The 16,959-nt window shown below is 52.7% G+C and overlaps 1 protein-coding gene across 1 annotated transcript in view; it reads right to left on the bottom strand.

The window, feature by feature from the left end:
• Positions 1–1,626: 1,626 nt before the first annotated feature.
• Positions 1,627–16,959, bottom strand: part of vav2 (vav 2 guanine nucleotide exchange factor) — a gene marked incomplete at its 5' end in the record, with an annotated part of 167,750 nt that continues 152,417 nt past the window's right edge. The window contains 6 exons of the mRNA XM_067977580.1: positions 1,627–1,713; positions 3,270–3,424; positions 8,667–8,750; positions 10,903–11,026; positions 11,762–11,849; positions 16,691–16,807. Of these exons, the coding sequence (XP_067833681.1) occupies positions 1,666–1,713; positions 3,270–3,424; positions 8,667–8,750; positions 10,903–11,026; positions 11,762–11,849; positions 16,691–16,807 (616 nt within the window). The remainder of the gene's footprint in view (positions 1,714–3,269; positions 3,425–8,666; positions 8,751–10,902; positions 11,027–11,761; positions 11,850–16,690; positions 16,808–16,959) is intronic.

Raw genomic sequence — 16,959 nt, 5'->3', positions numbered from 1 at the left:
TTGTGAGGAGAGACATTATAAACAAGGGCTGAAACAGCCCAATCTCAACATTCAGAACATGAAAAGAAACGGTTGCTTTAATTTGCTGTTTGTGTGAAACGTGAACAGCCTCAGTCTCACAATCGCTTCCAATCGGCTTCCCTGTCCCAATATCCCACTTGAATCGGGGTAATGTGGCAGTGACTTGTGCTGAAATCAATGTCCTCGATCATTCCTCTGAGCAACACACCAGGAATCAGTGTCTCCTGGTCTCCCAATCTCCCGCCAGCTTTGTTCAGCATGTTGGCCAATGCAAAAATTGTACCAAATTTACATTTTCAATTCACTCTTTTAAACAAATTCAGTGATATTTTTAACTATAATTCCATTTAACCCACAATGAACCCAAATATATACACCAGCATCAGCCTTAAAACATTCCCTACAATATTCACATACATTGTGGTATTACTATTTGGTAAAATAATTACAAATTATTTTTAGAAAGGATTCTCACGCTAGCAGATAACACCTCCCATGTGCATACACACCACGTGTACACCTACACCCACCCGCGCGCACAATCCCGCCCGCCCGCCACACACACACAATCCCACGTGCACACACACACACACACAATCCCACGTGCACACACACACACACAATCCCACGTGCACACACACACACACACAATCCCACGTGCACACACACACACACACAATCCCACGTGCACACACACACACACACACAATCCCACGTGCACACACACACACACACAATCCCACGTGCACACACACACAATCCCACGTGCACACACACACACACACAATCCCACGTGCACACACACACAATCCCACGTGCACACACACACACACACAATCCCACGTGCGCACACACAATCCCACATGCGCACACACACACAATCCCACGTGCGCACACACACACAATCCCACGTGCGCACACACACACAATCCCACGTGCGCACACACACACAATCCCACGTGCGCACACACACACAATCCCACGTGCGCGCACACACACAATCTCACGTGCGCGCACACACACAATCTCACGTGCGCACACACAAATCCCACGTGCACACACACACACACAATCCCACGTGCGCGCACACACACAATCTCACGTGCGCGCACACACACAATCTCACGTGCGCACACACAAATCCCACGTGCACACACACACACACAATCCCACGTGCACACACACACACAACCCCACGTGCACACAAACAATCCCACGTGCACACGCACACAATCCCATGTACACACACAATCCCACACGCACACAATCCCACGTGCACGCTCACACAAATACAATCCCACGTGCACACAATCCCACACGCACACAATCCCACACGCACACAATCCCACGTGCGCGCGTGCACACACACAATCCCACGTGCACACACACAATCCCACGTGCACACACATCCTTGAACGCACTACTGAAAATTACTTCTAATTCTGATTGGTTGTTCTGAAAAAGGAATTTATATACAACAGAGGGATTCTCATGTTAATCGATCTAAAAATTATTAAAAGTCTCATCAGTAAAAAGCAGTAAGATTGCTGAGCAGCCCTCCCCCACTGCCTTCCTGAGTTCCCGCATCACAAGATGTGCAAAAACAATGGCTTCTGGCAGAGTGGATGATGTCACATCGACCAATCACGGTAGTCCTTCCTCATCCACATATGTTGAAGGAAACCAGCCAATCTGTGAGTGGGAAAAGAGCCAATCAAGAATCACGAAAAGTAACCACTAGACATGAAACCAAGGAGCCAATCACAACTCAGGGCACAGTGGGTGAACGCATCACTTGGGAGGAGGGGGGTTATTAAAGGGAACAGGGAGTGAGGGGGGGAGAATGGGATTAGACTGGATGGGATATTAAAGGGAACGGGGAGTGAGTGGGGGAGAGTGGGATTAGACTGGATGGGATATTAAAGGGAACGGGGAGTGAGGAGGAGAGTGGGATTAGACTGGATGGGATATTAAAGGGAACGGGGAGTGAGTGGGGGAGAGTGGGATTAGACTGGATGGGATATTAAAGGGAACGGGGAGTGAGTGGGGGAGAGTGGGATTAGACTGGATGGGATATTAAAGGGAACGGGGAGTGAGTGGGGGAGAGTGGGATTAGACTGGATGGGATATTAAAGGGAACGGGGAGTGAGGAGGAGAGTGGGATTAGACTGGGTGGGATATTAAAGGGAACAGGGAGTGAGGAGGAGAGTGGGATTAGACTGGGTGGGATATAATGGGGAGTGAACGGTAGAGTGTTTTTTTATTTCCTTCATGGGATGTGGGCGTCGCTGGCGAGGCCGGCATTTATTGCCCATCCCTAATTGCCCTTGAGAAGGTGGTGGTGAGCCGCCTTCTTGAACCGCTGCAGTCCGTGTGGTGAAGGTTCTCCCACAGTGCTGTTAGGAAGGGAGTTCCAGGATTTTGACCCAGCGACGATGAAGGAACGGCGATATATTTCCAAGTCGGGATGGTGTGTGACTTGGAGGGGAACGTGCAGGTGGTGTTGTTCCCATGTGCCTGCTGCCCTTCTCCTTCTAGGTGATAGAGGTTGTGGGTTTGGGAGGTGCTGTCGAAGAAGCCTTGGCGAGTTGCTGCAGTGCATCCTGTGGATGGTACACACTGCAGCCACAGTGCGCCGGTGGTGAAGGGAGTGAATGTTTAGGGTGGTGGATGGGGTGCCAGTCAAGCGGGCTGCTTTGTCCTGGATGGTGTCGAGCTTCTTGAGTGTTGTTGGAGCTGCACTCATCCAGGCAAGTGGAGAGTATTCCATCACACTCCTGACTTGTGCCTTGTAGATGGTGGAAAGGGTTTGGGGAGTCAGGAGGTGAGTCACTCAGCGCAGAATACCCAGCCTCTGACCTGCTTTTGTAGCCACAGTGTTTATATGGCTGGTCCAGTTAAGTTTCTGGTCAATGGTGACCCCCAGGATGTTGATGGGGGATTCGGTGATGGTAATGCCGTTGAATGTCAATGGGAGGTGGTTAGACTCTCTCTTGTTGGAGATGGTCATTGCCTGGCACTTGTCTGGTACGAATGTTACTTGCCACTTATCAGCCCAAGCCTGGATGTTGTCCAGGTCTTGCTGCATGCGGGCACGGACTGCTTCATTATCTGAGGGGTTGGACTGGTTGGGATATTAAAGGGTACGGGGAGTGAGGGGGAGAGTATGTTTGGACTGGATGGGTTATGTGAGGGGCTTGTTTCTGGGCTGGACTGTTCTCCGATTCCTGTTCTGCTCTGACACTCACTTTGCCGTTTGCTTCACCTTTCCACCATCCCTGGTCCCCCCCGATCTTGCTGTAGATCTTCACCGTGTCTCCTTCCCTCAGTGAGAGCTCGCGCATGTCACGAGCTGCAAACTTATATCGTGCTGTTGCCATGCCAATCGGTCGAGGGTTAAACACTGCCCGAAGACACAAACTAAACTTTAGCAAAGGTGAAGCAGAAAAGGTCAAGACACGACAGAGAAACAATCCAGACCGAATCTCGAAGTGGGATCTTCATGCAAAACCCTGCAGCTCACAGCAACCATTGCTGATGGGTTGAGCTAAAGTTCGTCATGGAACAGAATATTTAAAGAGCTGGCTTTAGGCCCCAAGCAAAATAGCAGAGAGTCAAACAGTTCGGGACATGCGGCGCTGGTTATAACAGCTTGTTCACTGAATCACGCTCTCATTGACCATTACAACAGTGACTACACTTGAAAAAGTACTTCATTGGCTGTAAAGCACTTTGGGACGGCCTGAGGCGGTGAAAGACGCGATAGAAATGCAAGTCTTTCTTTCTTTACTTGTTTTACTTGTAAAGAATCTTACAACACCAGGTTATAATCCAACAATTTTATTTGAAAATCACAAGCTTTCGGAGATTACCTCCTTCGTCAGGTGAATGTGGAAATCCTTGAACGTTTCGCATTTATAGTCAGAGAACAATACCTGGTGATTACAGATAATCTTTCCAACTGCCCGTTATCAAGACAATCAAAGTGTTCAGACAGAGAGGTGTTACCTACAGGACCACCGAATACACAAACGGCCAGAACACAAGACAGAGAGAGAGATGGAGAAACATCCGAAAGCAAGAGAAAGACAGAGAATGACCCATTGTATTAAAAACAGATAACCTTTATTCGCTGGTGGGGTTACGTGTAGCGTGACATGAACCCAAGATCCCGGTTGAGGCCATCCTCATGGGTGCGGAACTTGGCTATCAATTTCTGCTCGACGATTTTGCGTTGTCGTGTGTCTCGAAGGCTGCCTTGGAGAATGCTGACCCGAAGATCGGTGGCTGAATGTCCTTGACTGCTGAAGTGTTCCCCGACTGGGAGGGAACCCTCCTATCTGGCGATTGTTGCGCGGTGTCCGTTCATCCGTTGTCGCAGTATCTGCATGGTCTCGCCAATGTACCATGCTCCGGGGCATCCTTTCCTGCAACGTATGAGGTAGACAATGTTTGCCGAGTCACAGGAGTATGAACCATGTACCTGGTGGGTGGTGTCCTCTCGTGTGATGGTGGTATCCGTGTCGATGATCTGGCATGTCTTGCAGAGGTTGCCATGGCAGGGTTGTGTGGTGTCGTGGACGCTGTTCTCTTGAAAGCTAGGTAATTTGCTGCGAACAATGGTCTGTTTGAGGTTGGGTGGCTGTTTAAAGGCGAGTAGTGGAGGCGTGGGGATGGCCTTAGCGAGGTGTTCGTCGTCATTGATGACATGTTGAAGGCTGCGGAGAACATGGCGTAGTTTCTCCGCTCCGGGGAACATGGTTCATACTCCTGTGACTCGGCAAACGTTGTCTACCTCATACGTTGCAGGAAAGGATGCCCCGGAGCATGGTACGTTGGCGAGACCATGCAGACACTGTGACAACGGATGAACGGACACCGCGCAACAATCGCCAAACAGGAAGGTTCCCTCCCAGTCGGGGAACACTTCAGCAGTCAAGGACATTCAGCCACCGATCTTCGGGTAAGGGTTCTACAAGGCGGCCTTTGAGACACACGACAACGCAAAATCGTCGAGCAGAAATTGATAGCCAAGTTCCACACCCATGAGGACGGCCTCAACCGGGATCTTGGGTTCATGTCACGCTACACGTAACCCCACCAGCGAATAAAGGTTATCTGTTTTTAATACAACGGGTCATTCTCTGTCTTTCTCTTCCTTTCGGATGTTTCTCCCTCTCTCTCTCTGTCTTGTGCTCTGGCTGTTTGTGTATTCGGTGGTCCTGTAGGTAACACCTCTCTGTCTGAACACTTTGATTGCCTTGACAACGGGCAGTTGGAATGATTATCTGTAATCACCAGGTATTGTTCTCTGAATATAAATGAAAAACGTTCAAGGATTTCCACACTCACCTGACGAAGGAGGTAATCTCCGAAAGCTTGTGATTTTCAAATAAAATTGTTGGACTATAACCTGGTGTTGTAAGATTCTTTACATTTGTCAACCCCAGTCCATCACCGGCATCTCCACATCATTTCTTTACTTGGTCAAACAGACAAAATTAAAGGTTCTTTATCTGAATGCACACAGCATTCGTAATAAGATAGATGAATTGACGGCACAAATAGAAACAAATGGGTATGATCTCGTGGCCATTACAGAGACGTGGTTGCAAGGTGACCAAGGTTGGGAGCTAAATATCCAGGGTTATTTAACATTTTGGAAGGATAGGAAAAAAGGTAAAGGTGGTGGGGTAGCTCTGTTAATAAAGGATGAAATTGGTATAATAGTGAGAAATGATCTTGGCTCAGAAGATCAAGATGTCGAATCAATTTGGGTGGAGGTAAGAAATAGCAAGGGAAAGAAATCACTGGTGGGAGTAGTATATAGGCCCCCTAACAGTAGCTACACTGTAGGGCAAAATATAAATCAGGAAATAAGGGGGGCTTGTAAAAAAGGTAATGCAATAATCATGGGCGATTTTAACTTTCACATAGACTGGACAAATCAAATTGGCAAAAATAGCCCTGAGGAGGAGTTCATAGAGTGTATTAGGGACTGTTTCTTAGACCAATACGTCAGGGAACCAACCAGGGAACAGGCCATTTTGGATCTGGTAATGGGTAACGAATCAGGATTAATTAATGATCTCAACGTAAAGGATCCCTTGAAGCAGTGATCATAACATGATAGAATTTCACATCCAGTTTGAGAGCGAGGATCTTGTGTCTGAAACTACTGTATTAAACTTAAATAAGGGCAATTATAAAGGAATGAGGGTGGAATTGGCTAAAGTGGACTGGGTAAACAGATTAGATGGGATGATGGTGGATAAGCAGTGGCAAACATTTAAAAAGATATTTTATGACTCGCAACAAAAATATATCCCTGTGAGGAGGAAAGACTCCACAAAAAGGGTGAACCAACCATGGCTAACTAAGGAAGTCAAGGATGGTATCAGGTTAAAAGAAAAAGCATACAACATGGCAAAGATTACTGGTAAGCCCGAAGATTGGGAAAACTTTAAAAACCAGCAAAGGATGACTAAAAGAATAATAAAGAGGGAGAAAATAAATTATGAGAGTAAACTAGCAAGAAATATAAAAACTGACAGTAAAAGCTTCGACAAGTATATAAAAAGGAAGAGGGTAGCTGAAGTAAACATTGGTCCCTTAGAGAATGATACTGGGGAAATAATAATGGAAAACAAGGAAATGGCAGAGGAATTGAACAGATATTTTGTATCTGTCTTCACAGTAGAAGACACTAATAATGTACCAATAATAGTAGAAAATCAAGAGGCAAAGGGGAGGGAGGAACTAAAAACAATCACTATCACTAGAGAAAAAGTACTAGGTAAACTAATGGGTCTAAAGGCTGACAAGTCCCCTGGACCTGATGGCTTGCATCCGAGGGTCTTAAAGGAAGTGGCTACAGAGATAGTGGGTGCATTGGTTGTAATCTTCCAGAATTCACTAGATTCTGGTAAGGTCCCAGCGGATTGGAAAACCGCAAACGTAACACCCCTATTCAAGAAGGGAGTGAGACAGAAAGCAGGTAACTATAGACCAGTTAGCCTAACATCTGTCATTGGGAAAATGCTAGAATCCATTATTAAGGAAGTAGTAGCAGGACATTTGGAGACTCATAATACAATCAAGGAGAGTCAACATGGTTTTATGAAGGGGAAATCCTGTCTGACAAATTTATTAGAGTTCTTTGAAGAAGTAACAGGCAGGGTGGATAAAGGGGAACCAATGGATGCAGTATATTTGGATTTTCAAAAGGCATTCGATAAGGTACCACATAAAAGGTTACTGCACAAGATAAGAGCTCATGGTGTTGGGTGTAATATACTGGCATGGATAGAGGATTGGCTAACGAACAGAAAACAAAGAGTCGGGATAAAAGGGTCATTTTCGAAATGGCAATCTGTAACTAGTGGGGTGCCGCAGGGCTCAGTGCTGGGGCCTCAACTATTTACAATATATATCAATGACTTGGATGAAGGAACAGAGTGTCTTGTGGCCAAATTTGCTGATGATACAAAGATAGTTGGAAAAGTAAGTTGAGATGGGAACATAAAGTGTCTGCAAAGGGATATTGACAGGTTAAGCAAATGGGCAAAAATTTGGCAGATGGAATATGTGGGAAAATGTGAAGTCTCCACTTTGGGAGGAAAAATAAAAAAGCAAAATATTATCTGAATGGAGAAATATTACAAAATGCTGCGGTACAGAGGGATCTGGGTGTCCTCGTACATGAAACACAAAAAGTCAACATACAGGTGCAGCAGGTAATCGGGAAGGCAAACGGAATATTGGCCTTTATTTCTAGGGGGATGGAGTATAAAAGCAGGGAAGTCATGCTCCAACTGTACAGGGTGCTGGTGAGACCACACCTGGAGTACTGCGTACAGTTCTGGTGCCCTTATTTAAGGAAGGACATACTTGCATTGGAGGCAGTTCAGAGAAGGTTCACTCGGTTGATTCCGGGTATGGAAGGGTTGTCTTATGAGGAAAGATTGAACAGGTTGGGTCTATACTCATTGGAGTTTAGAAGAATGAGAGGAGATCTTATTGAAACATACAAGATTCTGAGGGGACTCGATAGGGTCGATGCTGAGAGGATGTTACCCCTCATGGGGGAATCTAAAACTAGGGGGCATAGTCTCAGAATAAGGGGTCACCCGTTTAAGACAGAAATGAGGAGGAATTTCTTCTCCCAGAGGGTCGTGAATCTTTGGAATTCTTTACCCCAAAAAGCTGTGGAGGCTGAGTCATTGAATACATTCAAGGCCGAGTTAGACAAACTTTTGATCAGCAAGGGAGTCAAAGGATATGGGGAAAGGGCGGGAAAGTGGAGTTGAGGTAAAAATCAGATCAGTCATGATCTCATTAAATGGCGGAGCAGGCTCGAGGGGCCAAATGGCCTACTCCTGCTCCTATCTCTTATGGTCACCAATATTCACAGAGCAGTTACAAGTGGGGTCTGAGAGCGAATCACCTCCCTCACATGGAACTACATTTCTCTCAACCCTACGCCATGGGTTTTGGTTTTGTGTTGCAGGAATCTTCATCCCAGACCCCGGCACCTGGTCTGAGGTTTTAAGTTGCTGATGATGTGTGAAGCTTGAAACTGAGCTGGTCTGTGGGGCTTTAGCAGCAAGTCAGAGCAAAAGGAGAATGCAGTAAAGGAGCTGTACCTGACCAGAAAGGAGCGGAGTTCTGAGACGCAACACTGAAGCCCTGAGGACTAAGAAAAGAAAAGTTGTAGGAAGAGGAGGAGGCTGCAGAAGGTTAGAAAGAGAGGGAGGAACAGTCAGTCCATTGGAATGGTCAGAGCATGAACAAGAAATAAGAAATACTTAAGCAGGAGAATCAATTGGAGCAGCTTTAAAACAAAGAAAAAGCAATAACAATTTTCAGAAAATAAAACTCTTTCAACAAAATAGATGCACCTAAATTTGTGTAAAATGGCTCGTCCACGACAGAACAGTCACAGGACTTCAAAATAATTCACAGCCTCACAGTGAAGAGCTACAGAGGCTGCACCAGCCGCATACAGGGGTACAGAACCCACACTGATCCCTCGAGGCAGCATGGCATCTGCACCAGCTGCACGATAACTAGGGGGCATAGTCTCAGGATAAGGGGTCGGCCAATTAGGACTGAGATGAGGAAAATTTCTTCACTCAGAGGGTAGCGAATCTTTGGGATTCTCTAACCCAGAGAGCTGTGGATGCTCAATTGTTGAATATATTCAAGATCGATAGATTTTTGGACTCTAGGGGAATCAAGGGATATGGGGGTCAGGCTGGAAAGTTGAGGTTGAAGATCAGCCATGATCTGATTGAATGGCGGAGCAGGCTCGAGGGGCCGTATGGCCGACTCCTGCTCCTATTTCTTATGTTCTGATAAGGTATCGAACCAGCCCAGCTGCTCGAGGAGCGTGTTAGACCCGTGCTAACTCTGTGAGCGGGTAATGAACTTGCACCATCCTCATGAGGGGTATTGGACCTACACCAGCTGACAATGGGACATCAAACTGGCACAACTGATTGGCAAACTGGGCAGCGAGCCAGGGTTTGCACCCAATCAGTTTGGCACCGAATCCAATTTTCAGAATCACCCAGCAGTGTGCAGCTGACTGTATTAACGTCAGCCGTTGATGATGCTGCCACAATTGGACAGCTCTTTCAAAGGGCCGGCACAGGGATGATGGGCCGAATGGCCTCTTTCTGTGCTGTAAGATTCTATGAATCTTTGAATTTCCCAGGGTTTCTAGCGTTCTAACTCAGTCAGTCACTGCCCTGTAAAATGCCCCTTCAGGCCTCTAGGGCGAGCTGTTTAAGGAAACCTACCCAACCAACAGTGGCAGCATTTGAGGCCATTCCGAAAACCATTTAGTTGGTCAGAAGCCTTTGTGCCAAGGGTTCTTGCGCGGTATTTTCTGGTCCATCCAAAAGATTGAGACAATGGGAGTTCCCCCTTTACTCATGTGTTTTGGAGGAAGAGCAATGAACAGGTGGGCAGGTCAGGCTCACCAGAGGGAGATGGTGCCCACTAACTCCCCCCTCATATTTACAGGTAGAGGGGGACCTACAGGGCAATAACCAGGCAGAATGGGCTACACAGGCAGCAATCCAGGTGTGTGTCAGCTAAAAGGACACCCATAGGGCTGGCAATGCCCGTGGCAGCAATGGCAAGGTGTAATGGGGATGGTGCCCTAGAGTGACAAACGGCCATGGTCGTCCCAGTCACGTCTCCCCCATTCCTCAGCTGTCACACACTGGGTGGGTGTCTTGTGTTGCACCAACACTTGTCCCAAGACACGGTTTCCTGCCTCCACACTTTCTGTGCCAGGCTCTGTGTTCTGTGCCAGGCTCTGTGTTACCCAAAGCCTAAATACACATTAAATTATGAGCATCCTTTGTGGGGGGTATACCCCCTTCCCCACCCTGGATTCTATCACATTGGGTCTCCGTGCTCCACCCACCCAACCTACTCACACACCATGAAATCCCTCGTCAACACTCGCCCCACTTACCCCCTTGCCTACCCCTTCACTTACCCCCTACCCCCTCACTTACCCCCTCGCCTACCCCTTCACTTATCCCCTACCCCCTCACTTATAGCCTACCCACTCACCTACCCCCAACTTAGCACCTCACCTATCCCCTCACTTACCCCCTCACTTGTCCCCAACTACCCCCTCACCTGCCCCTTCACTTACCCACTCACCTACCCCTACCCCCTCACCTGACCCCTCTTAACCCCTCACCTACCCTCTGCCTCCTCACTTATCCCTCACCTACCTACTTACCCCTTGCCCCCTCACCTACCCTTACCCCCTCACCTATCCCATCCACCGATACTACTTACCCCTTCCCGTTATTTACCCCCGTTCACTAGTGATGACCATGAGAGGGGCTGGGTTACCTGGGGCCCTTGAGTTAGATCGCTGTATGTTTCTCTCTCGCTGTTTGTATGGGTAACGTAACGCTGTATCCAGCTGCTTGAAGCTCTCTTTCAGTGAGTGTGTCTGGTAATATTCGACCAGCTCCTACAATTAAAGAATTTACACCCATCATTACTTAGTAACCTGACTCTACATGGAGAAGTTAACAGAAACCCAGTGGGAGCTCGACTCATTCCTCGGCTCACATTTCGCCCGGTTTCACACGTCCACGCTCTGGGAATGGACTCGGGTGACGAAAGGCTCCTTTTAATTGGTGAACTTTTCCCTGACCCACAAGATGGAGTTTGGTATCATCCCGAACACAGCAGGGTAACAGAAAACTGGCCGAGAACCAGTGATACCTAGGTAGCATCTCCGAGTTCAAGGGCCAACCAGGGTGGGATCAGAGCATCGACTCGGAATGTGTCCTGCTCTAATTAATGGCTCCCCAATGGGATCTTAGATCTCTACCCAAGACCCCACTGAGCCCCAATGGGATCCCAGAACTCGACCCTAACAGGGTATCTAACACATACAGCAAGAAGAACCAGATTGCAGCCCTGATCTGTGCTGCTGGTCTATGTGGAGGCAGGAGCTGGGACCATCCAAATATCCCCCACTCCCCGGGTTCCTACTCCCAATCATTATCCAGTGACTCCTGCTGGAAAATGCTCGTATTTGCATATCAACTAAGGACAACACCAAACTATATGGTGATGCCCGAATGGTGGAATAGCCTGGTAACATACTCTGGGCACAGCTGTGCAGAAAGGTCACTCAGAGGAGGTAACAGACACCTGAAGAACACATCGAACACTGTCAGGAAATGGGGAGACATACCAGGAGACTCTCAAATTTCTTGGCCTCGGTGATGTGAATCCAATTGTCCTTCTCAACAACTTTAATGTGTTTCACCTCATCGTTAAACCTGAGGAGAGGCCATCATTGGAGGGATTGAGCATTGCAAAAACAAACAATATAAACATCAAATATCAAATATTAACATCAAATACTAACGGGATAAAATTCACAAATCAAATTATACATCGGGCTGAGAGAGTAAGTAATGGTCTAGCCCATCCCAGACCAGGACCCATCCCTGACCAGCACAGGTCCCAAATCAGACCAGGCCAGGACCCAGATCAGACACTGTTAACAGGCAATGAATGGACAAAACCCAGAAATAATGATAATTGCTCAGTCAAGTCAAAGTGGACTAAATGCTTCAATGCTGCGAAATCCTCACTAATCATATTCACAGTGACAGCATCACCCTCACCTCACCCTCGCCTCACGCCTCGCACCTCACCCTCACCCTCACCCTCACCCTCACCCCTCGCACCTCACCCTCACCCTCACCCCTCGCACCTCACCCTCGCCTCACGCCTCGCACCTCACCCTCGCCTCACCTCACCCTCACCCTCACCTCACGCCTCGCACCTCACCCTCACCTCACCCTCACCCCTCGCACCTCACCCTCGCCTCACGCCTCGCACCTCACCCTCACCTCACCCTCACCTCACCCCTCGCACCTCACCCTCACCCTCGCCTCACGCCTCGCACCTCACCCTCGCCTCACCTCACCCTCACCTCACCCCTCGCACCTCACCCTCACCTCACCCTCACCTCAACCTCACCCTCACCCCTCGCACCTCACCCTCACCCCTCGCACCTCACCCTCGCCTCACGCCTCGCACCCGCCTCACCTCACCCTCACCCTCACCTCACCCCTCGCACCTCACCCTCACCTCACCCTCGCCTCACCTCACCCTCACCCTCACCTCACCCCTCGCACCTCACCCTCACCGTCACCTCACCCCTCGCACCTCACCCTCACCCTCACCCCTCACCCTCACCCTCACCTCACCCTCACCTCACCGCTGGCACCTCACCCTCACCCTCACCCCTCGCACCTCACCCTCACCCTCACCTCACCCTCACCTCACCCCTCGCACCTCACCCTCACCTCACCCCTCGCACCTCACCCTCACCCTCACCTCACCCTCACCTCACCCCTCGCACCTCACCCTCACCTCACCCCTCGCACCTCACCCTCACCTTACCCTCACCGTCACCTCACCCTCACCGCTCGCACCTCACCTCACCCTCACCCCTCACCTCACCCCTCGCACCTCACCCTCACCCTCACCGCTCGCACCTCACCCTCACCTCACCGCTCGCACCTCACCCTCACCCTCACCCCTCGCACCTCACCCTCACCCTCACCGCTCGCACCTCACCCTCACCCTCACCGCTCGCACCTCACCCTCACCCCTCGCACCTCACCCTCACCGCTCGCACCTCACCCTCACCTCACTCTCACCCTCACCCCTCGCACCTCACCTCACTCTCACCCTCACCACTCGCACCTCACCCTCACCTCACTCTCACCCTCACCCCTCGCACCTCACCCTCACCACTCGCACCTCACCCTCACCTCACCACTCGCACCTCACCCTCACCCTCACCGCTCGCACCTCACCCTCACCCTCACCCCTCGCATCTCACCCTCACCACTCGCACCTCACCCTCACCTCACCCCTCGCACCTCACCCTCACCCTCACCGCTCGCACCTCACCCTCACCGCTCGCACCTCACCCTCACCCTCACCCCTCACCCTCACCACTCGCACCTCACCCTCACCCTCACCGCTCGCACCTCACCCTCACCCTCACCCCTCGCACCTCACCCTCACCCCTCGCACCTCACCCTCGCCTCACGCCTCTCACCTCACCCTCGCCTCACCTCACCCTCACCCTCAGCTCACGCCTCGCACCTCACCCTCACCTCACCCTCACCCTCACCCTCACCCCTCGCACCTCACCCTCGCCTCACGCCTCACGCCTCGCACCTCACCCTCACCTCACCCTCACCTCACCCCTCGCACCTCACCCTCACCCTCGCCTCACGCCTCGCACCTCACCCTCGCCTCACCTCACCCTCACCCTCACCTCACCACTCGCACCTCACCCTCACCTCACCCTCACCCTCACCCCTCGCACCTCACCCTCACCCTCACCCCTCGCACCTCACCCTCGCCTCACGCCTCACGCCTCGCACCTCACCCTCGCCTCACCTCACCCTCACCCTCACCTCACCCCTCGCACCTCACCCTCACCTCACCCTCGCCTCACCTCACCCTCACCCTCACCTCACCCCTCGCACCTCACCCTCACCGTCACCTCACCCCTCGCACCTCACCCTCACCCCTCACCCTCACCCTCACCTCACCCTCACCTCACCGCTGGCACCTCACCCTCACCCTCACCCCTCGCACCTCACCCTCACCTCACCCTCACCTCACCCCTCGCACCTCACCCTCACCTCACCCTCACCTCACCCCTCGCACCTCACCCTCACCCTCACCTCACCCTCACCTCACCCCTCGCACCTCACCCTCACCTCACCCCTCGCACCTCACCCTCACCTTACCCTCACCGTCACCTCACCCTCACCGCTCGCACCTCACCTCACCCTCACCCTCACCCCTCACCTCACCCCTCGCACCTCACCCTCACCCTCACCGCTCGCACCTCACCCTCACCTCACCGCTCGCACCTCACCCTCACCCTCACCCCTCGCACCTCACCCTCACCCTCACCGCTCGCACCTCACCCTCACCCTCACCGCTCGCACCTCACCCTCACCCCTCGCACCTCACCCTCACCCTCACCGCTCGCACCTCACCCTCACCCCTCGCACCTCACCCTCACCGCTCGCACCTCACCCTCACCTCACTCTCACCCTCACCCGTCGCACCTCACCTCACTCTCACCCTCACCACTCGCACCTCACCCTCACCTCACTCTCACCCTCACCCCTCGCACCTCACCCTCACCACTCGCACCTCACCCTCACCTCACCACTCGCACCTCACCCTCACCCTCACCGCTCGCACCTCACCCTCACCCTCACCCCTCGCATCTCACCCTCACCCTCACCACTCGCACCTCACCCTCACCTCACCCCTCGCACCTCACCCTCACCCTCACCGCTCGCACCTCACCCTCACCGCTCGCACCTCACCCTCACCCTCACCCCTCACCCTCACCCTCACCACTCGCACCTCACCCTCACCCTCACCGCTCGCACCTCACCCTCACCCTCACCACTCGCACCTCACCCTCACCTCACCGCTCGCACCTCACCCTCACCCTCACCCCTCACCCTCACCCTCACCACTCGCACCTCACCCTCACCCTCACCGCTCGCACCTCACCCTCACCGCTCGCACCTCACCATCACCACTCGCACCTCACCCTCACCTCACTGCTCGCACCTCACCCTCACCCCTCACCCTCACCCTCACCCTCACCACTCGCACCTCACCCTCACCCTCACCCCTCGCACCTCACCCTCACCCTCACCCCTCGCACCTCACCCTCACCCTCACCGCTCGCACCTCACCCTCGCCCTCACCGCTCGCACCTCACCCTCACCCTCACCGCTCGCACCTCACCCTCACCCTCACCGCTCGCACCTCACCCTCACCCTCACCCTCACCGCTCGCACCTCACCCTCACCCTCACCACTCGCACCTCACCCTCACCCTCACCCCTCGCACCTCACCCTCACCCCTCGCACCTCACCCTCACCTTACCCTCACCGTCACCTCACCCTCACCGCTCGCACCTCACCCTCGCCCTCACCGCTCGCACCTCACCCTCACCCTCACCGCTCGCACCTCACCCTCGCCCTCACCGCTCGCACCTCACCCTCACCCTCACCGCTCGCACCTCACCCTCACCCTCACCCTCACCGCTCGCACCTCACCCTCACCCTCACCCCTCGCACCTCACCCTCACCGCTCGCACCTCACCCTCACCTCACCGCTCGCACCTCACCCTCACCTCACTCTCACCCTCACGCCTCGCACCTCACCCTCACCACTCGCACCTCACCCTCACCGCTCGCACCTCACCCTCACCCTCACCCCTCGCACCTCACCCTCACCCTCACCCTCACCACTCGCACCTCACCCTCACCTCACCCCTCGCACCTCACCCTCACCCTCACCGCTCGCACCTCACCCTCACCGCTCGCACCTCACCCTCACCCCTCACCCTCACCCTCACCACTCGCACCTCACCCTCACCCTCACCCCTCGCACCTCACCCTCACCCTCACCGCTCGCACCTCACCCTCACCCTCACCGCTCGCACCTCACCCTCACCCTCACCCCTCACCCCTCACCCTCACCCTCACCCCTCGCACCTCACCCTCACCCTCACCACTCGCACCTCACCCTCACCCCTCACCCTCACCACTCGCACCTCACCATCACCACTCGCACCCTCACCCTCACCCCTCGCACCTCACCCTCACCCCTCACCCTCACCACTCGCACCTCACCCTCACCCTCACCGCTCGCACCTCACCCTCACCCCTCACCCTCACCCTTAGCCCTCGCACCTCACCCTCACCGCTCGCACCTCACCCTCACCCCTCGCACCTCACCCTCACCCTCACCGCTCGCACCTCACCCTCACCGCTTGCACCTCACCCTCACCCTCACCCCTCGCACCTCACCCCTCGCACCTCACCCTCACCCCTCGCACCTCACCCTCACCGCTCGCACCTCACCCTCACCCTCACCCCTCACCCTCACCCTCACCCCTCACCCTCACCCTCACCGCTCGCACCTCATCACTCACACCTCATGAAGGTCTGAGCAGTTCTGACCATCAGTACAGTCCTGCTGGTACGCAGCTCCATGCAGACTCCGTGTCCACATAACTTCACAAAAACACAATGTACTCATTGCCAACCTGATACTAATTGCAAATCTTTCAGCCTCCGCGGTCCGCTCGCGGATCAGGTACGTCCCACTCGTGTGCGACTTTAGAAGGTTGTCCGCCTGTCCTCGCTCCAGATTACCCGCAAACCTAGAGAGAAAAAAGCAATGTTGGAAAGTGGAACAAGTGATCCGTTCCTGTAAAATACACAGAGACTCTACTCCGTTACCCTGTACCTGCCCTGGGAGTGTTTGATGGGACAGTGTCGAGGGAGCTTTACTCTGTATCTAACCCTGTACCTG

The sequence above is a fragment of the Heptranchias perlo genome, unplaced genomic scaffold (assembly GCF_035084215.1).
Source record: "Heptranchias perlo isolate sHepPer1 unplaced genomic scaffold, sHepPer1.hap1 HAP1_SCAFFOLD_162, whole genome shotgun sequence".
NCBI lineage: Eukaryota > Metazoa > Chordata > Chondrichthyes > Hexanchiformes > Hexanchidae > Heptranchias > Heptranchias perlo.
This window is presented reverse-complemented; position numbering and strand designations above follow the sequence as displayed.